The 27,144-nt window shown below is 47.9% G+C and overlaps 1 protein-coding gene across 1 annotated transcript in view; it reads left to right on the top strand.

The window, feature by feature from the left end:
* Positions 1–614: 614 nt before the first annotated feature.
* LOC140121167 (serine palmitoyltransferase 3-like) overlaps positions 615–27,144 on the top strand; it is a 74,566-nt gene continuing 48,036 nt past the window's right edge. Inside the window, exon 1 of the mRNA XM_072140451.1 lies at positions 615–1,033. Within this exon, the coding sequence (XP_071996552.1) occupies positions 932–1,033 (102 nt within the window). The 5' untranslated portion in view covers positions 615–931. The remainder of the gene's footprint in view (positions 1,034–27,144) is intronic.

Here is a 27,144-nt window from a genome sequence, read left to right as displayed (position 1 = left end):
TATCAATTAGTTGTTGAACGTGGACAATCCCTTTAAATACGATATCTGCTGCTGCACAATTGTCCAGTATTACTCAGCCATAAAACTGCTTGTCCTGGAAACAGGTTCTATAATGTAATATCCATAGCTGGCGGTGAATGAAGTTCTCTAGTAGTAAATGATTAGCTGTAACACAACTTTTCTGGGTTAATAACGTAAACTATACTAAGGCAGTAAGTTCTGTCCCTGTGCAGCCACACGGCTGATGTGTCTCCTCACTCTCCCAGCCATGTTGTGTGTGTTATGTGAATGTTATGTGTGTGTTATGTGTGTGATATGTGTGTCTTGTGAGTGTTATGTGTGAGTATTATGTGTGTCTTGTGTGTGTGATGTGTGTGTTATTTGAGTGTTATGTGTGTGTTTTGTGTGTCATGTGATTGGTATGTGCTTTGTGTGTGTTATGTGAGTATTATGTGTATTATATGTGTGTGTTATGTGAGTATTATGTGTATTATATGTGTGTGTTATGTGAGTATTATGTGTATTATATGTGTGTGTTATGTGAGTATTATGTGTATTATATGTGTATTATATGTGAGTGTTATGTGTATTATATGTGAGTGTTATGTGTATTATGTGAGTGTTATGTGTGTGTCTCGGCCAGGGGCTCCTCAGAAGTGTCTGTTGTTATGGAACCCTCCCCATCTAGAGGGAAAGGCGACAGTGGAGGGTGAACACAACCTGTCGCTACACAAAACCCTTTTCTATAGGTGTACAAAGGTGACAGTTGATTTCAAGGAGTGAGATGTAGGATAAGGAAGGGCTAGCTGGCTTCCCCCTCCCCGTGCTACCACACCCTTTCCCTGGATAAGCCTGACAGACTGGTTGACTACCTGGGGCTGATCACTTCTGTCTATGTAACTGCTTTCTGAGAGTCCTAGAAGTCTCTTCAATGGCTCAGCTCAAGTTTTCTCATTGTAATGGGACACACAAACCGCACCACAGTCATCAAAACGGGATTACCAAGAAGAATGGATATCATAAAGCTTTACAGGTAAGTTATTAGTCCTGTCATGTACTAACCTGTATCAGACTAACCTACTACTGACCTGCAAAGCCACAACCCTAGTCCCTTATACGTTCATTTAAGTTTTTCTTCCTCTTCACTTCCTGACTATAAGTTCCTTTATACTCAGATAATAGGGACACTACAGGGGATACTTATCACATGTCAGGTTGGGATTGAAGCCTATAAAACCTAGGAAAACGTTATAGGACTTTCTGCGGTGCTGATACCACAGCGGTAGGAGGTTTTCTAAAATAGGAAGACCCTTCCCATATTAACCCTTTCATATGTGCTGTCCATGTAATGTACACTCCATGTCATGGTGAAATTGTTAGGGTATATTCACACCCAGCAAATCTGTTGCAATCATTTCCACAACTAATAATCCGCTCCATTCATCTCACGTGGTTTACAGGATTTCTGAAAGTCCCATAGAGATGAATGGACTAGTCACTGAGATTTCTTAAAGGAAGTGAATGCAGTTTTTTTTTTTTTTCTTTAAAGGGGTTATTTCATACTTCAGCGGTCAAGTTAGTGCACTGACAAGAGAATTGTGGTCTAAGGGTGATGCCACACATGGCGTTTGAATTAAGATAATTGGTCAAACCTGTCAAAAACGGATGCGTTTTCATAAAAAGGAATGCGTTTTTTAATGGGCCATAAACGCGTTCAAAATGCCACGTGTGCCATCACCCTAAAGCCGGCTTAAAGGTGTTGTCACAGGATAAGGGATAAGAACCTGATTAGTGAGGGTCTGACTACTGGGTCACCCATCAATCATAAGAACATGGATTCGATTCTCCGTTATTGAGCAGCAGGTGGAGCATGCGTATAACAGAGGGGGGGGTCCCAAAAAACAGAAGCTTATTGACTATTCTGTGATTAAAGTGGTGGCACCCAGTTTGATTGTTAACCTATATATCGATAGAATAAGGGATGACAATCTATGTGGGAGGGGTGCCAATAGTCGGACCGCTCGGGTATAGACTACTGCACCCGGCAATTACCAATGCTCCAATGTTCTCAGATGGGAATGTTGGGATCATTGGGCATCTGTCCTTGTGATCGGCAGGGGTGGGACCCAGTAGATAAATCCCCCCCACCCCAACGATAAGATAAGATCTAACTTTGTAGAACCCCTTTAACAAAGAAACAACTACTTTAAGCAGGTTTCAGGCAACAATTCTGGTGTCGCACAACTCCGTGAATCATTGGAATAAAGGTTTGCTAAAGCAAATACTTCTTTCTGTGGTCTGTCGCTGCACACTTATGCATTACGCACTTGTACATCTTTCTTTGCTTTGCTAACATTTCTGATAATAACTCTGTGAAATATTTCACAGAGTTCTCGAAGAGATTTACTTGAATGGACATCCCCTTGAAAAATGAGTGACTATAGAGACCGTATTGGGGTTCCTCCAGGCACAGCAGATGAAAATGGCTCATTTTTACAAATATAGGTGATTTAGCCCATAATCTGCAGTATATGGGGCCTATTGATTCTCCCCAATTCCAAATATGGGGTGGGTAATAAGGATCAAGTATATTAAAATTCAACTCTATAATTTGTTTGATCTCAATAGATTAGCCCCTCTAGACATTGACTCTGACTTTGTGCTGCTCATAAAGGCTTCTCCCTCTGGACGCGTTCACACGTTGCGTTTTGGTCTGCGTTTTCATTGCGTTTGAAACGCACTAACACAGCCGAGGACAGGTGATTTGCCTAATTACATTAACAGTTCCGTTTACAAAACGTATACGTTAACATTGTGTTAACAGATGTAAACAGGTAATGTAATTAGGCAAATCACCTCTCATGAGCTGTTGTTATGCGTTTCAATGCAATGAAAATGCGACCAAAACGCCACGTGTGAACGCACCCTCTATGGTTTGGTTTTATTGATGGGGATGGGGTCAACATAGAGGTCCTCGTTGGACGTAAATAGAATTTTCATGATGAATTAAATGTATTTAATAAAACTTTGGGGGAGATTTTTTAAAGAAATAAGAATTCTGTTGTCCATAGAAACCAATCACAACACAGATTTCACGTTTTTGAGAGCACAATAGGAAATGAAAGTGGAATTTTGATTGGCTGATGTGGGCAATAGTGATGGTTTTCGTTTTCTACCCATTCAAAAATATGTTTTTTTGTTTATACAGGCAGTCCCCGGGTTACATACAAGATAGGTTCTGTAGGTTTGTTCTTAAGTTGAATTTGTATGTAAGTTGGAACTGTATATTTTATAATTGTAACTGCAGACAAATGTTTTTTTGGTCTCTGTGACAATTGGGTTTTAAAAATGTTGTGCTGTCATAAGAACCGGGATTAACAATAAAGCTTCATAGCAGACATCTCTGATAACTGTTACAGCTGTTTATTGTAGCCTAGGACTAATGTACAGTAAATTACAACATCCAGAGGTCCGTTTGTAACTAGGGGTCGTCTGTAAGTCGGCTGTTCTTAAGTAGGGGGCCGCCTATATTCTATAAACATGATAAAATAAGTGTAGATGTATGTGTGGGCTGCAGATGTACATGTTAGTCAGTCTATAGGTAGCAGCGGCCATGTTGGCTTCTGTATAGTGTGTACTGTTGCCATAGTGATGTAGCTGCACATAATGTCATTCATTGCTCTATACGTATACAGTGCCCTCAGGACAAGCATTGACGTTGATACTAGTCTTTGCTTCAAAGACACCTTAATGCTTAGTTACATATATTATAGTAATGTTTTGTATCTATAGCGTGTGATGTGGTTGCACTTGATGGACATATCTTATTTTCAACCATATTAAGTGGATATTTCAAGTAGTGTATCCATAGGTTTATACCCATACACATAGATTTAATAATTGGTGGAGGCGATGACTGATTGCGACAATACACACATTGCAGATTGTCATGCGGAAAATCCACCTGAAAATCTGCACCTAATTTGGAAGGTTTTTACGTGCGTTTTTCATGCAGTTATATCTATTTAGTGTTGCATTTTTTTGTGCATTGTTTTTCTTACCGGTTGTGTTTCACCTGATCTAATGTCATTTCAAGCAAAAATCCACATCAAATATACATCAAATCCGCACCATGCTACATTTTCACTCTCCCATAGACTTCAATGTAAAAAAAAAGTGCAAAAATCTGTGAGGACGCACAAGAAAAGTCATTTATTTTCTGCGCTTTGCAACAGTTTCCGGGTGGGAAAAAAAAGGCATCGTCTTCATGACTTTTTCCCCAATCCCATTCACTTTAAAGGAAACCTACCACTTGAAGTGGCAGGTTTCTGATGGAAATACCGGGCACCAGCTCAGGGTGAGCTGCTGCCGGAGCTTATTTTCGTTAGTGTTTTAAACCGTGGTATCGCGGTTTAAAACCCTTTTTAAACTTTATAGCCGGCGCAGGCAGGTACGCGCTCGGCGCTTACCATGCGCGCGGCTCTCATTCACTTCCTATGTAGCCGCGCGCATGATAAGCGACGAGCGCGTACCTGCCTGCGCCGGCTATAAAGTTTAAAAAGTGTTTTAAACCGCGATACCGCGGTTTAAAACACTAACGAAAATAAGCTCCGGCACCAGCTCAGCCTGAGCTGGTGCCCGGTATTTCCATCAGAAACCTGCCACTACAAGTGGTAGGTTTCCTTTAATGCTACTATATTACACACTGCGGATTTTCCGCACCTAAATCCGCACATAAAATCCACGCTGAATTCACAATGGGGCTCATTTACTAACGGTCCACGGAGCGCATTTTTGTCGGGTTTCCCAACTATTTCCGATGGGCACTGCATTTAACAGGGGTATTTGGCGCAAACGATCAGATTTTGGCGCATCAGTGCCAGCTTTCACGCGACGCACATCGGGGGTGGTGGCCGTCGGATGATGGGACGGATTCGGACAACGTGCAGGATTTAACATCATAAATTGTGTCGCAAGACCTCAGCAGGGAAGCGACACATGCAGGATCTCGGGCGCACAATCTTAGTGAATCGCGCTGGACTTCATCTTAATCGGACCCGGTCTGATGTCGGGGACCGCGACAGGACCGGGTAAGGAAATGTGCCCCAATGTGTGCAGCCTAAAAGTTACAAATGTTGGGACGTTTGCTAGATATAGATTTTAGAGATTTATAAGCAGTGTCGGACTGGGCCCACCCTTCATGTAATAAGAAAGACTACTTCTAATTGAAGTGTAAATCACGTTCTATCAAACATAAGATACAGAGCCAGAATCGAGGTCCATACATAACTGTAGCATTCAGCCAAGGTTGCAGTCAAATATACGTCCCCACAATGGCAGTGTGAATGCACACTGTGTCCAATCATCTCTGGGAAAACATCTTATTATATTACAGTGAACTGCGACTGTAGCTTCATGTCTTGCTGTGCACTGCGCCTGTAGCTCCGTGTATGGCTGTGCACTGCGCCTGTAGCTCCGTGTATGGCTGTGCACTGCGCCTGTAGCTCCGTGTATGGCTGTGCACTGCGCCTGTAGCTCCGTGTATGGCTGTGCACTGCGCCTGTAGCTCCGTGTATGGCTGTGCACTGCGCCTGTAGCTCCGTGTATGGCTGTGCACTGCGCCTGTAGCTCCGTGTATGGCTGTGCACTGCGCCTGTAGCTCCGTGTATGGCTGTGTACTGGGGCTGTATAAAGACTATATACTAACTATAGAGACAGGGCCTTCCACCCAACCCGGGATAGAAATAGGGCCTCATCCCCCCCCAACCCGGGATAGAAATAGGGCCTCATCCTCCCCAACCCGGGATAGAAATAGGGCCTCATCCCCCCCCAACCCAGGATAGAAATAGGGCCTCACCCCCCCCCCCCCCAACCCGGGATAGAAATAGGGCCCCATCCCCCCCCCCAACCCGGGATAGAAATAGGGCCCCAATAGGGGATAGAAATAGGGCCCCATCCCCCCCCCCCAACCCGGGATAGAAATAGGGCCCCATCCCCCCCCCCCAACCCGGGATAGAAATAGGGCCCCACCCCCCCCCCCCCAACCCGGCCCCATCCCCCCCCCCAACCCGGGATAGAAATAGGGCCCCATCCCCCCCCCCCAACCCGGGATAGAAATAGGGCCCCATCCCCCCCCAACCCGGGATAGAAATAGGGTGAGAGTGCCGCGGCCGCGCAGTCATGGGAGAGTTGGGAACCCGACAGCATCGGAGCACCGGGACCCGGTAGGCGTCAGGGCCCACCGGAGGATTCTCCGGTACTCCGGTGGGCCAGTCCGACGCTGTTTATAGGAAGTGTCTGATAGCAGTGCCCAATGGCAACCAATCGTCACTCAGCTTTCTTTTTCCCACAGCTGTTTATGAAATTAAAGCTGAGCTCTGATTGGTTGCGATGGGCAACAAAACAGTTCTGCTCTCCGACACGTCTGATAAAACTCCAGCATGTGTTATTTGTTTTTTTAAGATGAGCAAAGAAACGCAGAAGGCAGACAAATTATGTCAGCTTTTGCCAACCTTTTAGTGTGTAACATGATTATATTACTAAATTTGTTTTAAGTTCTAGGGAAACGGGGGTGATTTGAACATTTTAGGGGGTTTTAAGTAGTTTTTCCCTTTTTTGTTTTCTTTTCAGACCCGCCAACTGGTACTTTAACCCTAGGTTGTCGGATGCTACCATAAACTGGCATACTGCAGTATATGGGGTTTCCGTCACCGGCACATTGTAACAGATCTTTAGAAATGACAAGTCCTTGGGTCATTGATAACAACCAAGATGGTGACACGCCTGCCATATGTGCACTACATAGTAAAATTTGCCTTACTTTCGTGCAATGAGCAATACATTCATGACAACCTGATCTCGGTCTTCATGAATGTGGCGCCCAAAGTGCATGAACTGTGTGCATCACACTGTCAAAAATAAAACAATTGTTTTGTACTTAAAAAATATATATATATATCTACCCCTAAATGTGTTTGCTCCTCCTGTCACTAGTGTCACCATACGTGATACTTAGTTGCCCCAAAACGGATGTTTTTTTTTTTTTTTCTTTCTTTTTTAATTAAAAAAAGAATCCCGTTTTTCTCCCGAAATCTCTTCTTCTCCTTTTTATCCTTTTCCTGCTACTGTTTGATGCTGATTTCCCAGTCCCTGGAAACTTTTTGAGTCCTCTGATTTCACTTGAATTTGTTGCAGCCTTGCAGCACGGTGGCTCAGTGGTTAGCATTACAGCCTTGCAGCGCTGGGGACCTGGGTTCAAGTCCCAGGTCAACATCTGCAAAGAGTTTGTATGTTTTCTCCGTGTTTGCTCCGGGTCCTCCGGTTTCCTTCCACACTCCAAAACATACTGGTAGATTGTGAGGCCCATGGGGACAAGGACCGATTTTGCAAGCCTTGTAGGCGCTATATAAATAAAGGATTATTATTATTATAATGTTGGCGGACTACAATTTACACCACAACAAATGTGGATAAATATACAGGCTGTCCCCTACTTAAGGACACCCGACTTGCAGACAACCCATAGTTACAGACAGACCCCTCTGACCTCTGGTGAAGCTTTCTGAATTCTTTACTATAGTCCCACCCTGCAATGATCGGCTGTAAGGTGTCTGTAATGAAGCTTTATTGATAATCCTTGGTCCCATTACAGCAAAAAATGTTTAAACTCCAATTGTCACTGGGCCAAATTTTTTTTTTGTCTGGATCTACAATCATAAAATATACAGTTTCGACTTACATACAAATTTAACTTAAGAACAAACCTCCAGACCCTATCTTGTATGTAGCCCAGGGACTTGATATACTTGTGATTGTGTTGTTTTGAAAAATGGATGATTTTGTGCTACTCATCTCTAGACATGACAAGCCAAAAGTTCCCTGACAACCAGTGGAAAAGGAAATGTTGGTAACTCGTGTTTGGAGAGTAGTCTAATATTTAATATCCTCAGCACCATAAAACTCTGCGTACTGCTGAGAAAGTGGAACACAATTTACTACCTGGTGCAATAAAAACGGCTCTAGATGTGATTTCGAAAGCAACACAGTTTGCATCATTGTTCACAGGTATGTAGTTACCTGGAAACCTTGTAGGTACACAGATGTTCCTTCAGAGTGTTTATACTGGGCCAAACTAATTTAAAGGTAATTTTACCATTTTTAATGTTATTGAATATTACCAACAATAGAATGGTGTCCAATGGGGTCCAACCTCCCAAAGTCTTCTCTTCCGATCCTTTCCAATGTACTCAACTAAGTGGAACTGCTGTGGTTGATACTAATAATACATCTTTATATATCACCATCATATACTGTAGCACTTTAGCAGATCATTGTATACATATAGCTGGAATCCGACAATACTGAATTGGCCTACATGCACATGATCGTTGTTTTATGTCCGTGTGCTATCTGTTTCTTTTACGGATATCACACTGACACACAAATTTCAATGGACCCATGTACATCAATGTGTTTTTTTTCACTAATCCACATGGAAGTTGTAGAGCAGCTACTATTCCTGCCGTGTTTGCAGCTTGGGCCTTCCCATAGCAGTCTACAGGAATGTGAAAAATACTGATGCCACACGTGTGTCATCCATGTGCCCTCTGTAATTGTGGATCAGTTGCTATTTAACACAATCATGTGACCCTTTAAGAGGTTGGGACAAGCTAGTGACATCATTTGCCAACCTTTCATTTTGCGGATCTTGGAAATCAGATGAAACGTGGCCTTTTTTTTTTAAGGCATACAGTTAAGACACTGCTTACACATTGATGACACAGAGACCGCAAAAACAGACCATGGGGAACATGTACCGTATTTTCCGGACTATAAGGCGCACTTAAAAGCCTTGGATTTCCGTGGAAATCCAAAGTGCGCCTTATAGTCCGGTGCGCCCTATGTATGGCGCTGGGCAGCGGACCATACTTACATAGGTCCCCGCGACCGGAGACAGCAGATCTCCAGCAGGAACTGCAGACCACGCGGCACGAACAACTTCTGCCGCGTGGTCTGCAGTTCCCGCTGGAGATCTGCTGTCTCCGGTAGCGGGGACCTATGTAAGTATGGTCCGCTGCCCTTCTCCACCTCCCCCTCACCTTCCCCGCTCACCTTCCCCGCGTCGCCGCGTCTCGTCGGGTCTCTTCTCTGCGTCGCGTCCCGTCGGGTCTCCGCTCCGCCCCCGGACCTCCACCACGCCCCCGGACCCCGCGCCTTATAGTCCGATGCGCCTTATATATGGAATTATTACATATATAAGGCGCATCGGACTAATGCGCCTTATAGTCCGGTGCGCCTTATAGGCCGAAAAATACGGTATCATAAGTCTGTTTTGGGGGCTTTTCGTGCCTTTTCTGCTGGTCAGATATATCTTAGCGGTTTTTCCTCATTGATACGTGTGGTGTTTTGGTCTTTAGTGACTTTGCCTTTTGTTAAAAAAAAAAAAAAAAAAAGTCTCCAAAAGTAGCAATCGACTCCAAACTAAGTTCTACAATTGTCATCCAATTTCCCTATTGTAATACATTATACTCCCTTAATCTCAGTCCTCCCTTTCTTACTCTTGATTCAATCTATAATATAATCTGTGTATTTATTTACTTATTCACATGAGCTCTGTTTTCAAGATAACATTGTTTATAGCATTTTTAATATAGCATATATATTTATAATATTTTACATATTATTTATATTTTATACATAATATCTTCATACAATTACCGTATATGTACATCATATCAACTTTGTCTAATTTTATTCATTTGTATTTTTGTACTCTCGTCCTCCATGAATGTACACATTGTTCTTTGTTTGTTGTTATATAAATGATTTCCATACACGTGTTTTAATGTATGTTCACATTCACTAATATCTACTAACCAATTTTATATATATTTTTATTATGAACACAACATTTGACCTGATGAAGACACCAATACGGTGTTGAAACGCGTTGTCACAACTATTATCAATAAAACCTTTAAATTTATGCTCTGGGAGTAGCACGTCTTTTAATTCACCCCGTAACTTTTTTTCATTCCACTTGTGTATCGATCTGGACTGCCATCCAGCTCCAGGGTTAGACGCTGCAACACCACCTCGACTTGTCAATAGCTCCCCCTCTCCCCCCACTTGTGCACATAGATTTTAGGCGCCTGGCTCAACCAAAATTCCCTTTTACATTTTCACCTCAAGCTGAGTTTTTTAAATTATATGCGACCTTAGGTTTGCGCAAAATGTTTTGGACTTTTTTTTTTTTTTTTAAAGTTGCAATTTTCAAATCTCTGTTAATGTGATAACTTGAGGGAACGCTGCAGAAAACTAGACAATGGCAAATTTTGAAGAAAGACTGTTATAGGCACAAAAACAAGTTGCAAAAAAAGAAAAAGGCAAGCCAAAGGTTTGATAAATGTCCCCCAAAGGATGCGTTGTTTGGGGCCCACGAACAAAACACGTAGCCTGAAAAATTAGTAGTAAATGCCCTACTCACAAGAGCTTTCCATCTAGATCCCTGCACAGTGTGTGGTATTGTTGCCCTATAGGCAGTTTCGTACCACGGACCCTCATTTTTTAAAAATTGGTGACCCCTATTGGTAGAATGGGAATATTATATTAAAATAAGTCTGAAATGGCACGCTCTCTGCAATCTTTTATTGCCTACTTTGTATCCAGGAAGAAAATAAGTCCCTTACTCATACATGATCTCATATCCTATAAGTCAGGAGGTGAGTGACTTCACCATAGTCATTGATTAACCTGCACAGGTCGAATATGACTGTCAGAGAAAGGATGAACATCTAAAGAATCTGATGTGTCTGTATAATTATTCAGTGGAGCAGATGGCTACCTAACATATGTAACCAATATGGAAGAGTTTGAGTCTTATAGGGAACATGTCATCAGCAATTGATCTAATAAACCACTACTTGTATATTGTCAGGCACCTTCATAACACCTTCTAGTTTTTGTTTCTTTCATGGCCTAGTGCAGTGATGGCGAACCTTTTAGAGACCGAGTGCCCAAACTCCAAACCAAAGTCCATGTAATCATCGCAAAGTGCCAACACGTCTATTTAGCCTAAAATCACCCATACCACTCCATAAGGGGCATACAATAATGCTACATGATGACCATTACCAGTACAACAAGATAAATACCACCATACTGATAATATACAGACCACAAAAGAAAGTATAACATCACTAATTATATCACAAAGCAGGAGCAAGTACAGCGGGGAATACTACCCCCACCCAGTGAGGGATCACTACCCCCACGCAGTGAGGGATCACTACCCCCACGCAGTGAGGGATCACTACCCCCACGCAGTGAGGGATCACTACCCCCACGCAGTGAGGGATCACTACCCCCACGCAGTGAGGGATCACTACCCCCACGCAGTGAGGGATCACTACCCCCACGCAGTGAGGGATCACTACCCCCACGCAGTGAGGGATCACTACCCCCACGCAGTGAGGGATCACTACCCCCACGCAGTGAGGGATCACTACCCCCACGCAGTGAGGGATCACTACCCCCACGCAGTGAGGGATCACTACCCCCACGCAGTGAGGGATCACTACCCCCACGCAGTGAGGGATCACTACCCCCACGCAGTGAGGGATCACTACCCCCACGCAGTGAGGGATCACTACCCCCACGCAGTGAGGGATCACTACCCCCACGCAGTGAGGGATCACTACCCCCACGCAGTGAGGGATCACTACCCCCACGCAGTGAGGGATCACTACCCCCACGCAGTGAGGGATCACTACCCCCACGCAGTGAGGGATCACTACCCCCACGCAGTGAGGGATCACTACCCCCACGCAGTGAGGGATCACTACCCCCACGCAGTGAGGGATCACTACCCCCACGCAGTGAGGGATCACTACCCCCACGCAGTGAGGGATCACTACCCCCACGCAGTGAGGGATCACTACCCCCACGCAGTGGCAATATGAAGTATTTTTGAATTCGGCAGGGGGTGTGTAGGGTAATGTGTATGTTGTAGGGTGGAGGGTGGGTGCACTGAACAGCAAATCTACATGCAATCAGGAAGGTGAATTTACCATCAAATCACCACATATGACACATGTCTGTGGCCACACACACATATACATATATATATACTGCCCTTGGTCTGGAGCTCTGGGCACCTGTGCCATGCTGTCAGTGAGGGCAGTATAGTGCACCCCAGGGTCACTGGCAGCATGGCACAGTGACAGGAGAACTGGACCAGGGGCAGTATACATGTGGCCACAGACATGTGTCATACAGGGCAGTTTGGGACACTAAACAATAAGCACCTACTGTTGTTCAGTGTCCCAAAGCTGCCTGACTGCTGCCTGTGTAATACACACAGAGCAGCTCCTGCCCTCCTGCTTCACTCCTCTGTACTCACTGGGCACCGGCTGCTGTGTGCTCCGGCAGTTCCCTCTCACTCTCCTCCTGTTCCCGGGCTGAAGGGGGAGGGAGTGGAGGGGCGGGCACTGACCTGCTGCTGTGTCTCTAGGCAGCACTAATGAGCACAGAGCAGGTCAGACGCAGCCTTCAATGAAAGAGATCACTGGAGCTCTCGGCGATCGGCAGCTTTTCCTGCCTGCCGGGAGTTCTAATGATTTATATATAGACAGCAGGGGAGATGGTCCGCGTGCCCACAGAGAGAGCTCGGCGTGCCCTCTCTGGCACGCGTGCCATAGGTTCACCACCACTGGCCTAGTGTGTTGGCATCATCTACAAAATCGACTTTGAAGTGAGATGTAAATTGGTTGTATAAAGTCAAGGAGGCAGAGAGTTTAACTCTGAACACCTCCTCCTCTGTGACTGACATTGTGCATCGGACTTCAGGAGATCTGGTTAGTGATGTCTCTGGATGCAGGACCATCAATTACACTGCTTTCTGAGAAAGAGAGAGCTTGGCATCAGTGTTAAAATCTCCGCCTCCTTGACTTTATACAACCAAGTTACATCTCAAGCCATAAAATACACAAAAAAAACACCAAAATTATGAAATTTTCACATCTTTCCTCATAAAATAGCATAAAAAGTGATAAACACAGCTTGTCTTGCATAAAATTTCTTAAGCAGCTCTGTAAATAAAATATAAGAATGTTATGTCTTTTAGAACATGGTGATACAAAAACAAGTGAAAATGCTAAAAACCATAAACAAAAATGAATGGGGTGTATGTGTGTGTATATATGTATGTGTTGTGAGAAAGTAAGAGGTATTGTGTGGGAAAACCGCTATCTGTCCTACAGGCAGATGAAATACATGTGGTAAAAGCCCTGGGTTTGTCTGCAGTAACCCAAGGGTTAATGCAGACATGATAAGCAGGAATAGTCTGTTTTGACTGCCCAAATAAAATTAAACCATAAACCACCGGGAGCTCAGGCCCCTTTAACCTTAAACCAATATTCGCCGATAAATAAACACACAGAGACTTGTATTAACGTTAAACATATGTGGGTTGACATGAGGGTCGGCCACAGCTTTATATATTATTATTATAATAAACATCTTGTATTTTTTTTATATTATTTTTTTGTATTATTTAAAACATAACTTAACAGGTAACAAATTTAAACAAACAAAGAGCAACCAAACCCCTCCCACCTGTATGCCTGCCAGCCAATGGGCATGTAGGCCAAATAACCCAACCAACCGCCAGCTGTGACAAAAGCAACGCCGTAAATACCTTAAACAAAGGGAGGGTGGGTGGGAAACGCAATCCAGAAAGAGGGTGAGTGACGTCTGCAGCCCCTATTTAAGCTATGCCCACTTCCTGTACCACCCACGACACAAGCCCGCCCCTAGTCACGTAGCCCCCACCTCCCTGGGATACGCAGGGGACAGAAAGTAAAGGGAAAAACCACCTTAGTTAAAGAAGGGCCTATTCCTGTACATAGAACCCCGCTAATTAAGACCCCTTTGTGCAGTCATTAGCCCAACGGCTATACGCCTCCGGGCTTGCAAGACTGCCCAAATAAAATTAAACCATAAACCACCGGGAGCTCAGGCCCCTTTAACCTTAAACCAATATTCGCCGATAAATAAACACACAGAGACTTGTATTAACGTTAAACATATGTGGGTTGACATGAGGGTCGGCCACAGCTTTATATATTATTATTATAATAAACATCTTGTATTTTTTTTATATTATTTTTTTGTATTATTTAAAACATAACTTAACAGGTAACAAATTTAAACAAACAAAGAGCAACCAAACCCCTCCCACCTGTATGCCTGCCAGCCAATGGGCATGTAGGCCAAATAACCCAACCAACCGCCAAGAAGGAGGTCGTGTACCACCTACACGACCCTCCGACCCCCAGCCAACCAAAACAGAGCCCGCTCGATGCCATCCTGCAACCCGGACAAAAATATATCCAGGCCGATGTCCGTAAGATGGACCCCGTCGGCCAACAGCAAACAGCTGTTATCCCCTTCTAATTGCCTGTGGCGAATAACAACGCCACCTCTGGCCCGAACAAACCGTGACACCCGGGTATTCAGCAACCTCCGCCCTCTTTCAATAGCCGCCACATCCCGGGCACCTTCCCACACAGCCCTCGGAATAATTTCCGACCATACCAGCACCAGCTGCCCAAAATACGAAGCAAACCGCTCCAGGTCAGATTGGATGAGGGCTATCAGCTCACTTAAACGGACGTGGCAGAGATCGTTGCCCCCGAGGTGAATGACCAAAACCGTCGGGACCGGAGGACGACGGCTGATCTCCACGACCTCTGGGAGAGCCTGCAACCAGCGCAGGCCGCGGAGACCACGCCAGAAGACGTCAACGTCATAGAAACCCAACGCTCTTCCACCCGGGCGAACCTGGGCCCGATGCTCAGCCCAATACACGTATGAATGGCCGATCAGCCACACCGCCGGACGAGGACCTGGAAGAGAAAAAACGTTAACACAAAAGCAAATCAGGACGAACATATCCCGCAAAACAGTTGGAACGCCATCTCCCAATGCGCTGCACATCCCCGTCGGACAAACCCAACTCACTAGCCGTGGTCGCCGCCCCAATACGAAAGGAATGGGTCCCATACTCAGCCGAGGGAAGCCCCACCGCCTCCAGGGCTTTCTTAAACACCGAAGCAAATTGAAACCGAGTCAAAGGAGAAGAATCCCTGTGAACCAGGAACTGTTCACCCCCAACACGTCTAGCTAGATACGCAGACACAGCGGACACAGGGCAGGCCTCGCCGTCAAAGGGACGCAACGATACCCAACAACCCCGCCCCCATATATCAGTTTTAGAGCGACGAAGCCTAAAGCGCAAACCAGTATTTGACAAAACCACATCTTCCATAAACAAACCACCAGGACGTGTAGCACTCGGCGCCACTAACTCCGACACACGCAAGGCCCCAAAAAACGCAAGGATAAACGCTGTCCGAAACAACAACACTTCAAACTCATCCGAGCACACCGAGGGAAGGGAGGCTAACAAGCGAAGCAAAATAGAAAAAGAAACCGGGCGGCGAGAATCGCACCGCTTGGAGCCTTTCTTCCACCCTTTCAAAACCTGCCGAACAAAGAAACACTTAGTCACGTCCTGCCACCCAAACAACTTAAAAAAGAAAGCTAAACCCGTAAGGCGACGCTGCGCTACCAACCCCGAAGCCCCTTGCAAGCGCAAGCTATCCAAATACTGCAGCGTCACCGTCAATATCTGGCCGGAATCACCGCCACACACCCGTTCCCCCGCAAACCCACACCAATCCCGCCATGCTTTACCATACGCCGTCCACGTAGAAGGGGCCACCGACGACCTCACGAGCGGGACCAGCTGGCCTCCATCACGGTCCAAAGAGAACCCGGACAAGGGGTCCCCTGCAATTCTGCCGATGGACACAGATCCCGAAAAACCTGCCAACGAAAACGAGATAAAGCATCAGCCGCTGTATTCTCCACCCCGGGGACATGGCGGGCCCTAAAAGAAATATTGTGCTGAAGGCAGCGGAGCACCAATCTACGCAGCAGCACCAAAACTGGCAGGGAGGAAGAAGAGAGATTGTTAATTGCATGCACAACACTCAAATTATCAGTCCAAAACACAATAGATTTAGCAGCCATGGAAGCCCCCCACAATTCGACTGCTACTGCGATAGGGAAGAGTTCGAGAAGGGTGAGATTTCCGCACCAGCCCCGATCGCGCCAGGAAGGAGGCCACGCGTCTGCGCACCAGGCCGAACCAAAAATAGCACCGAAACCCAGCCCTCCCGAGGCGTCCGTAAACAGCTGGAGATCAGAGCTGGACTCCGGAGTTGACCGCCAGCAAGTGCGCCCATTGTAGTCGGCAAGGAACAACTCCCACACACGCATATCGTCTTTAATCTGCCTGGTGATGCGGACCCTGTGATGGGGGGAACTGGCCCCCACCGTCGCCAGCGACAATCTCCTCGAAAAAACTCGACCCATAGGCATAATACGACAGGCAAAAACTAACAGGCCTAACAATGATTGCACCTGACGCAGCAGCAATTTTTTGGCGCCCAAGCACACCGAAATAGCCATGCGCAATTTCTGCAATTTATCTTCAGGAAGACGGAACTCCATAGCCACAGAATCGATTTCTATACCCAAAAAGGACAAAACCGTACAGGGGCCCACCGTCTTCTCCGCCGAGAGGGGAACCCCAAAGCGCTGCGCCAAAAACTTAAAAGAGCTAAGCAGAAAATCGCAATGGGAGGAGCCAGCCGGACCAACAAACAAGAAATCGTCCAAGTAATGGGTAACCAATGAGGAAGACGTTTCACGACGCAGAACCCATTCCAAAAAGGTGCTAAAAACCTCAAAATAATAACAGGAGATGGAGCACCCCATCGGAAGACACATGTCGTAATAAAAGGCGTCATCCAATTGGCAACCCAATAAGTGGAAACAATCAGCATGAACCGGCAGCAAACGAAATGCAGATTCAATATCGGACTTAGCCATAAGGGCACCGGAGCCGGCCTTGCGAACCAACTCAACAGCCCTGTCAAAGGACACGTAAGACACCGATATCAAATCCTTGGAGATGCCGTCATTAACCGAAGACCCCGCGGGATAAGACAGATGATGGATCAATCTAAATTTACCAGCCTCCTTCTTGGGAACCACTCCCAAAGGGGAAACTCGCAAATTGGGAAAAGGGAGGACGTGAAAGGGGCCGGCCATGCGGCCCAACTCCACCTCCTTCCTAACTTTGTCCCTAGCCACATCCGGAAATTCCCGAACAGACTTCAAATTCCTGGAAAATGACGGAAAATCCCGAGGCGCGAAGGGGATGAAAAAACCAAAAGAAAAACCTGTCCTAAGAAGGGCGGCTTCCGCCTTCCTGGGGTACAGTTCTAGCCACGGCAACATCTCTAGCACGCGCACCGGAGTCCTCTGTGCGACTACCACCTTGAGATCGTGAGGGGACTGCCGTCGGACGGGAACAGCGGATCGCGGAATGGCCACCCCCGCAGTTGGAGCACTCATGCCGGAATTTACATGCGCCGTAGAAGCGACAGTGGCCCTCATTAAACATCCAGCATGTCCCGGACCTGCGAGCCGCCCCCGTCCCGAGGGAAGCCCCAGGAGTGGATGAGGAAGAGGAGGAGGAGGCGGCCCCAAGAAAGGGCCTCGGCGTTGTCATGAGCCGAAGCCAAACATCGGTTGCCTTAGAGTCCCAACCAACATCAGGACGCTGGGCCAACCTCCTCCTGAACTCCTCGTCATACTTCCACCATGCGGACCCCCCATGGGTGCGAAAAGCACTAAAAATCGTGTCTAAATACACAAACAACTGCGGAGACCTATCAGGGAACTTCTGTGACAGCACACAACCCAGCACGGCGAAAGCCTGTACCCAATTATTAAAGGTCTTCGCCACCCTGGGTTTCCTTTCCACCCCCCGTTCAAAACGGCGCTCCTTGTCCACAGTCACCGAATCCGCGGACACCAGGGACCAAATATCAATATAATCATTACGCAAAATCTTATCCCTGGTATCCTCGGACAGGCGAGTGCCGAGAAGAGAGACCCCACAGAAATAGGTATCCCTAAAAGCTGGAATGGAGGGAGTAAACGTTGAAGTGGAGGCCTCGGCCACTGACTTCCCCGTTGAAGGCGGCAACACCCCAGCCGAAGCCGAGGGCGCCGCCCCCAAGAGAGAACGAACAGAAGCCAACAGGGCAGAATCAGACGCTGCCCCCCCCCAAGCCTGCAGGCAGGCGGACTCACCAGGCGGAGCGGCAGATGACGGCGGAGCCACCGGAACAGCAGGAACCGGAGTCACCAAGGGAGTAGAAGCAGCAGGAGGCTCCGACACAGCAGCCGCCCGAGACGAAACTATAGAGCCGCGAGAGCGGTGACTTCGCTGGCTGCGACGATGATGCTGCCCCGGACGACTGCTGCGGCGGCGAGGCTCAGCCGATGCCATGGAGGAAGCCGAAGCACCAGAGGACCTGGAATAAAAGGAGGACACAGAGCCACGCCTGTCCCTAGAGCGACGCCGCTTGCGCCGTACGGACGGGGAACGGGAGGCAGTGCGTCGCCTGGAGACGCCCGAACTGCCGCTGCGCCGGGAACTAGCCCCAGAGAAAACCGATGAGGCCCGGGACCCGTCACCAGGGACAAGGTATGCAGGGCCCAAGTCCCCGGAGAGCATGGGCCCTACCAAGGGGGCGGGAACCACCAACTGTCCCGAAGACAGCGGCTCTAGCTCCGCCCCCAGCGGTGCCTCATCGGGCCCGCTATCAAAATCAGAGGGGGAAGAAAGTGGAGGGGAGGCATCGTGTTCGGCGGTGCCGCAGGCACCGCCACTAGCCAGCTGGGCAGGGGGCTGGGGGCCAAAGGTAGCAGCAGCCTGACCCCTGCCCAGTGGCACAGTGTGAGGAGGAGGGGCCAGAGGCGCCGGGACGGGAGGCTGGGGACCATGAGACGCTGCAGCCACAATCCCGCCCGGCGCCGACACCATGGAGCGGGACGAGGCAGAGAACGGAGCAGGGGGCTGGAGGATGATGTCTTCTGCAGCCAAACCCCTGCTCCGACCGACGGCCGGCGAGGGACGAGCGGCAGCGGCGCGCGCACGGGGAGTGCGCGCTGCTGCTGTCAGAACAGGTACAGCGGGGAGAGGGGGAGGAGGGGGGCGCCGAGCAGCAGCACGCGCTGCTGAGCGATCCGGCTCTACACGCGGCGGGGGTGGAGGGGGAGGGAGCCGCCGAGCCGCAGAGGAGGACCGCGATCCCGCCGAAGCCCGGGACGCGGAGGACCGCGACCGGACTGACCGGCGCTGTGCCTCCCCACTCGCTGACAGCTCCGGCCGCAGCACGGGGGAGGGCTCCCGATCGGCCACTTGGATGACTGCCACCACGGCCGGAGCCGCGGCGGCACCCAGAGCTGAGCGGGGGACAGAGGGGGCAGAGCGGGGACGCATGGCCACCGCAGAAGGAGAAAGCCGGCTGGGCGGCCGCGACAGCCTACCAGACCGTCGCTGCTGAGAGGGAGCAGGCGGGGGCATCACAGAGGACCCAGAGGAGGCCTCCTCCAGGAGGGCCTGAAGCCATGAGGACCCTTCGGCCCGAATCCTTCGCCGGACAGCGTCATCAGACATGGTGCCAGGTGAAAACGCAATCCAGAAAGAGGGTGAGTGACGTCTGCAGCCCCTATTTAAGCTATGCCCACTTCCTGTACCACCCACGACACAAGCCCGCCCCTAGTCACGTAGCCCCCACCTCCCTGGGATACGCAGGGGACAGAAAGTAAAGGGAAAAACCACCTTAGTTAAAGAAGGGCCTATTCCTGTACATAGAACCCCGCTAATTAAGACCCCTTTGTGCAGTCATTAGCCCAACGGCTATACGCCTCCGGGCTTGCAAGTCTGTGTTGGCCTAGCTAACACAGACACATTTGTAATGTCCGTACTGGGCCTGCTTATTATGGAGTAGGGGTAGGCTGGTAGTGGGACTCCTACTCCACCCGGGCTTCGGTCCTGGGCTTTTGTATAGCCCACAGGTGCAGGTCTCAGGCCTCGTTAGGGTCTGATTTAGTCTGCAGGCCAGAAGCAGTAGGAGAGGCCCTACCTGGAGAGCTGAAAGCGAGATTGCATTCTCACAGCAAAGGTAACTGAGGGTCTCCTGTCTTGCTGCTGGCCAAGAGCGTGTGCCAGGCAGCCTGGTACCCGGATAGCTAGGGTCTGTCAAGTGTATTAGACAGCGCCTAGCCGGGCAGGAATTACTTTTATAATGTTTTTGCATGTGCCTAAGCCAAGGCTGAATTTGTGTTCTGTTTTGCAAGTGTGAATAAACACTTAAGTTGGACTTTTAAACCTGCGTGTGTCACTGCTTCTTGCACTGCTACCTGTCAACTACCAGAGCAATTCCCCACATATGGTGGATTGGAGCGGGCAAAGTGCAGTGAAGTATACACTAGTGCATGTCCTGGAAGTTGACAGCACTGAAGCTGCAAGCCACAGCCATGGAGGAGTTAATCAAGCAGCTTGTCCAGTCCAACGTGCAGCAGCAAGAGACAAACAGATTGCTGCTCCAGCAGATAACAGCCCTGACCGCTGCTCAGCAAAGGACTGTCCCAGCAATGACGGTGAAGGACGCCAGGAAAGAGGTCCGCAAAGCTATGACCAAGATGACCGCCGAGGATGATGTGGAGGCCTATCTGACAGGCTTTGAGAGGGTGGCCACCCGAGAGAGGTTGCCACAGCAACACTGGGCAGAGGTGTTGGCCCCCTTCCTCGTCGCTGATCCCCAGCAGGCATACTACGACCTGAGCGAGGAGTATGCCCGGGACTACTCCAAGGTAAAGGCAGAGATCTTGGCCCGACTAGGAGTGGATCAGCATCTACGCGCTCAAAGAGTGAATAGCTGGAGATACCAGGAGGCGCTACCACCGAGGGGGCAGATGCACCAACTTGTTCACTTGGTCCGCAAGTGGCTTCAGCCGGAGACATCAACCCCAGCCCAGATGGTCGAGAAGGTTGTTTTGGACCGTTTCCTGAGGGCCTTGCCGGGTGAGATCCAACAATGGGTGGGACACGGGGACCCGTCTGATGCCGATGCGCTGGTGGGGTTGGTGGAGAGGTTTTGTGCCACTCAGGCCCTAACAAAGAAAGCCCCTTATACCAAGACAGGCCTTAAGGCACGGAAGGTCTTGTCACCCACAAATTCCCGGGGCAGGACAACGCCCAATGTCCGGGAAGTACCCCAGGGGAGGAGGAGGGGGGAGGCTCCCACCTGTTGGACCTGCCATGAGCCAGGTCATATTGCAGCCCATTGCCCCAATTCCTCAGAGCCCATGGACTGCAGTTCCGCCAGAAGGGTTTCTCTCTATGCTGCCCCTGTCTACACAGCTACTAGCCCCGACTCTGCTGATGAGCGCCACCTGTGCCGGGTGACTGTGGCAGGGCATCCAGCGTTGGCCCTGCTGGACTCAGGCAGTCGGGTGACCTTGATTAATGGGTCCCTCACAGACCCCAAGGCAGTCACAGGGCGCACAATTGGAGTCCTGTGCATCCATGGGGACGTAAAGGACTACCCCACCACAGTTATTAACTTCCAGACCTCTTGTGGAGAGACACTACATGAGGCAGCGGTTGTCAAGAACTTGCCCCATGACCTTATCTTGGGACGGGACTTCCCCATGTTCTGGACTCTATGGCGGGGAAACCAAGAGTTGGGGGGTTGTTCTCCTGTGTTGTCTGGTCAGATCTCTGAAGCCGAGCCTGATGACCCAGACTCTGGAGTTCCTGCCGTAGGGGTGACCGCCACAGAAGATGGAAGTGTAATGTTTCCCCTAGATGTTATGGCAGGCGAAACTGAGGAGGTAGTGACAGGACCGCAGTTGTCGGATTTGGAGGTATCCCGTGACAACTTTGGTACTGCACAACTCCAGGACCCCACTCTGGTCCGCGCCAGAGAAAATGTGGTAGAGATTAATGGTGTACCTCAGCACCCAGGTGCGGATAAGTTGTTCCCTCGAGTGGTGGTAAATCAGGAGTTATTGTACCGCATTGATAAGGTCCACGGTGAAACCCGGGAGCAGTTAATGGTACCTCAGCCATATCGTCAGATGGTGTTAGACCTTGCACATAAGCATGTGATGGGAGGGCACTTAGGTACCACAAAAACTCTGGAACGCATCTTGCAGCGTTTTTATTGGCCCGGAGTGTACGATAGGGTAAAAAGGTATTGTGAAACTTGCCCTGATTGTCAATTGCATGCTCCCATGGTACACTTTCGAAGTCCGTTGGTACCTCTGCCCATTATTGAGGTACCCTTTGAAAGGGTCGCCATGGATTTGGTCGGTCCTTTGGTTAAATCTGCTCGGGGGCATCAGCATATCCTGGTAGTCATGGACTATGCTACCCGATATCCTGAGGCCATCCCACTACGGCACACCTCTGCGAAACTAATTGCTAAAGAGTTGTTTGCCATGTTCTGCCGGGTGGGACTTCCCAAGGAGATCCTCACAGATCAGGGGACTCCTTTTATGTCAAAAGTCACCAAGGAGCTATGTCGGCTCTTTAATATTAAACAGTTACGCACCTCTGTGTACCATCCTCAGACGGATGGATTGGTAGAACGGTTTAACAAAACTTTAAAGAGTATGCTAAAAAAGGTGGTAAACAAGGATGGGAAGGACTGGGATGTACTGTTGCCATATTTAATGTTCGCCATCCGAGAGGTTCCACAAGCCTCTACTGGGTTCTCGCCGTTTGAGTTAGTGTATGGCAGACATCCCAGGGGTCTCCTGGACATAGCCAAGGAGACATGGGAACAAGAGCCCACCCCCCACAAAAGTGTAATAGACCATATCTCAGATATGCAGGACAGGGTGGCGGCCGTCATGCCCATTGTCAAGGAGCATATGGAGGAGGCACAAAGAACTCAAAGCCGGGTTTATAACAGGTCAGCAAAAGTAAGGACCTTTAATCCCGGTGATCGTGTGTTGGTGCTAGTCCCCACTGTAGAAAGTAAGTTTCTCGCTAAATGGCAAGGACCGTATGAGGTTATAGAGAAAATAGGAGAGGTGAACTACAGGATACGTCAGCCCGGACGGAGAAAACCCGAGCAGACTTATCATGTTAATCTGTTAAAGGCCTGGAAAGACAGAGAGAGTCTGCATACAGAGATGGTTCTGGCTAGTCCACCTCCTGCGATACCCTCACAGGCTGCAGGTAAGCCTGTGCCGGAGGCAGAAGTGCGAATAGCCGATACCCTAACCAAAGAGCAACAGCGAGAGGCTCGAGAGTTTGTAGCAAGAAATACAGATGTGTTCTCAGAGTTGCCAGGCTACACATCTGTAATTAAACATGATATTGTCACTGAGCCAGGGGTAAGGGTAAGATTAAGGCCGTACAGAGTCCCTGAAGCTCGTAGACAAGCCATATCAGAGGAGGTTCAGAAGATGCTGAAGCTAGGGGTAATTGAGGAGTCCAAAAGTGAGTGGGCCAGTCCAATTGTTCTAATTCCCAAACCGGATGGGACGTTGCGATTTTGCAACGATTTTAGAAAATTGAATGAGGTGTCTAAGTTTGATGCCTACCCCATGCCCCGCGTGGACGAGCTTATTGAGAGACTAGGGAGTGCTCGGTACTTCACCACCCTTGATCTAACTAAAGGATATTGGCAGGTACCCCTGACAGATAGGGCTAAAGAAAAGACAGCCTTTGTTACCCCTGAGGGCCTATTTCACTATGTTGTGTTACCATTTGGGCTTCATGGGGCCCCCGCTACCTTTCAACGGTTAATGGACATAGTGTTAAAGCCACATAGGAGATACGCCTCAGCCTATCTAGATGACATTATCATCTACAGCCAAGACTGGGCGAGTCACTTGGCCAAGGTACAGGCCGTAGTGAACTCGCTAAGGGCAGCGGGCCTGACTGCAAACCCCAAGAAGTGTGCGCTGGGAATGGAGGAGACACACTATTTGGGGTATGTGATTGGTCGAGGTATAATTAAACCTCAGGTCAACAAGATTGAAGCTATACAGGGTTGGCCTCAACCAGTGAGCACAAAGCAAGTCAGGGCATTCCTGGGCATTGTAGGGTACTACAGACGGTTTATACCAAACTTTGCCACCATGTCCGCTCCCCTGACAGACCTGCTGAAGGGTAAAAGGCCTGTCATGGTGCAGTGGAATGAACAAGCAGAAGGTGCTTTTCAGGCCTTGAAGTCTGCGTTGTGTGGATCTCCCGTCCTCATTGCGCCAAACTTCAAGAGAGAGTTTATTGTGCAGACGGATGCGTCAGATGTAGGACTGGGAGCTGTCCTGTCTCAGGAGGTGAATGGCGAGGAACACCCCATTACTTACCTGAGCAGGAAGCTCACGCCAGCTGAAAAAAATTACAGTATCGTAGAGAAGGAATGTCTGGCGATAAAGTGGGCATTAGAGTCCCTACGGTACTACTTGCTGGGACGACGGTTCCGTCTAATAACTGACCACTCTCCTCTCACGTGGATGAGTAGAACTAAGGAGAAGAATGCCAGGGTCACTAGGTGGTTCTTGTCCCTCCAAAATTTCAGCTTTACGGTGGAGCACAGAGCCGGGAAGCTACAGGGCAATGCAGATGCCTTGTCCCGAACGCATTGCTTAATGTCAGGAGTTCGCCCCGGTGGGTCTGAACTGAGGGGGAGGGTATGTGAGAAAGTAAGAGGTATTGTGTGGGAAAACCGCTATCTGTCCTACAGGCAGATGAAATACATGTGGTAAAAGCCCTGGGTTTGTCTGCAGTAACCCAAGGGTTAATGCAGACATGATAAGCAGGAATAGTCTGTTTTGTCTGTGTTGGCCTAGCTAACACAGACACATTTGTAATGTCCGTACTGGGCCTGCTTATTATGGAGTAGGGGTAGGCTGGTAGTGGGACTCCTACTCCACCCGGGCTTCGGTCCTGGGCTTTTGTATAGCCCACAGGTGCAGGTCTCAGGCCTCGTTAGGGTCTGATTTAGTCTGCAGGCCAGAAGCAGTAGGAGAGGCCCTACCTGGAGAGCTGAAAGCGAGATTGCATTCTCACAGCAAAGGTAACTGAGGGTCTCCTGTCTTGCTGCTGGCCAAGAGCGTGTGCCAGGCAGCCTGGTACCCGGATAGCTAGGGTCTGTCAAGTGTATTAGACAGCGCCTAGCCGGGCAGGAATTACTTTTATAATGTTTTTGCATGTGCCTAAGCCAAGGCTGAATTTGTGTTCTGTTTTGCAAGTGTGAATAAACACTTAAGTTGGACTTTTAAACCTGCGTGTGTCACTGCTTCTTGCACTGCTACCTGTCAACTACCAGAGCAATTCCCCACAGTGTGTATATATATATATATTATTATTTATTATTATATATATATATATTTTTTTATTATTATTATTTTTATTTTTTTAATTTATTATTTTTTTTACCTACCCCCAAGAAAGAGTTACCGTATATACTCGAGTATAAGCCAAGTTTTTCAGCACAAACTTTGTGCTGAAAAATCCTAACTAGGTTTATGCTTGAGTCAATAAAAAAATTTACACTGTACTCCAACGTCCCCAATAGGTCCTCTTCAGAGTGAGCGTCGGAAAGGTGAGTACAGTGGGGTTTTTTTTTGTTTTTTTATGTTTTTACTACAGGGGGGCTGGCAGGCTAATTACCACGGGAGGGGGGGGGGAGCTGGCAGGCTATATACCACAGGGGGACTGGCAGGCTATATACAACGCGGGGGGGGAGGGAGGGGGGAGCTGGCAGGCTATATACTAGGGGGCTGTGACCAATGCATTTCCCACCCACGGCTTCAATTGGTTTTCTCAATTTTTGGTGTTAAACTGAGATACCTCTGCTTCTACTCGAGTATATCCCTTAATAAAATCTGATTATTAAAAATCCTCCATATGTCCAAATTACAAAAAAAAAAAAAAAGGATTTTTTAGCCTTTAAAATGTGACCATGCAGATCTGCAGTGAATGGTGCTCCTTCCCTTTAGTGCCCGGTTGTGTGCCCATACAGCACATATACACTTGTTAAAGTTGTTTTTTCAGACATTGAGGGGTCTAGTTTATAAAAGGCATAATTTATGGTGTTGTACTCTCAAAAACATTTTTAAGCTGAGCAGGTGCCTCTAAATATGTTTTTGGCGATTTTCATTAAAATTAGAAAAATTGCACCCACAAAACCAAGAAAAGAGAGGATGCATAAAAACCCATGCCAATACAGGCAGTCCCCGGGTTACATACAAGATAGGGACTGTAGGTTTGTTCTTAAGTTGAATTTGTATGCAAGTCGAAACTGTATATTTTATCATTGTAGTTCCCGACAATTTTTTTTTTTTGCCCCAGTGACAATTGGAGTTTCAAATTTTTTTGCTGTAATAGGACCAAGAATTATCAATACAGCTTCATTGCAGACAATTTTAAGCTGATTATTGCAATCTGGGACTATTTTAAAGCATCCAGAGAGCTTCACCAGAGGTCACAGTGGGCAGAGGGGTCTGTCTGTAACTATGGGTTGTCTGTAAGTCGGGTGTCCTTAAGTAGGGGACCGCCTGTATAAAGACATTTAGGAAATCTTAGTTATGGAGTTATTTGGGTGCTATGACTACCTGCCTGAAAAACAAACAATTTAGAACTTTGAAAATGAATAATTTTTAGAAATTTTTGCCAAATTTCGTTTTTTTTTTTCATAACTAAACACAAAAGATATCCATATGATACACATATAAGATCCTGATTATCTGTGCAGGCATTTTCCTTCTAGAGATTTGATCTTTTGACCCAGTGCCAGTCCGGCCCAAAGGAACTCGAGGTCGCTCCCTGTCAACTTTGTGCAAACAATTGCAGTAGGGAGCGACTGTTTACTCTGACAGAGATTGATCGGCTGCAGCGTGCTTCCTGTAGGATGGGCTGGTGATCAGACCCAACATGTACAATGGAGAAGTCCCATTTCTGTATTATTAGGAGCCATCATGAACATCAGCGGACGTCTTCTCTATTTCATGTCTTGTCAAATCCTAAACTAGATTTTACACATTGCAATATCACATTCTCTCTCTGTTATCTGATATAAAGCCACAGGGAATCACCAGCTACCAAAGAAAATGTAATAATGTTTTTTTTTTTAATGTTGGTTCTTTATCTGTTTTTATTTTTAAATGTAGATTTGTTTAAATCTAAAAAAA

Source organism: Engystomops pustulosus, chromosome 3, assembly GCF_040894005.1.
Source record: "Engystomops pustulosus chromosome 3, aEngPut4.maternal, whole genome shotgun sequence".
NCBI classification, from domain to species: domain Eukaryota; kingdom Metazoa; phylum Chordata; class Amphibia; order Anura; family Leptodactylidae; genus Engystomops; species Engystomops pustulosus.
Note: the sequence above shows the minus strand (reverse complement) of the source record. Positions and strands in the feature narration are given on the sequence as shown.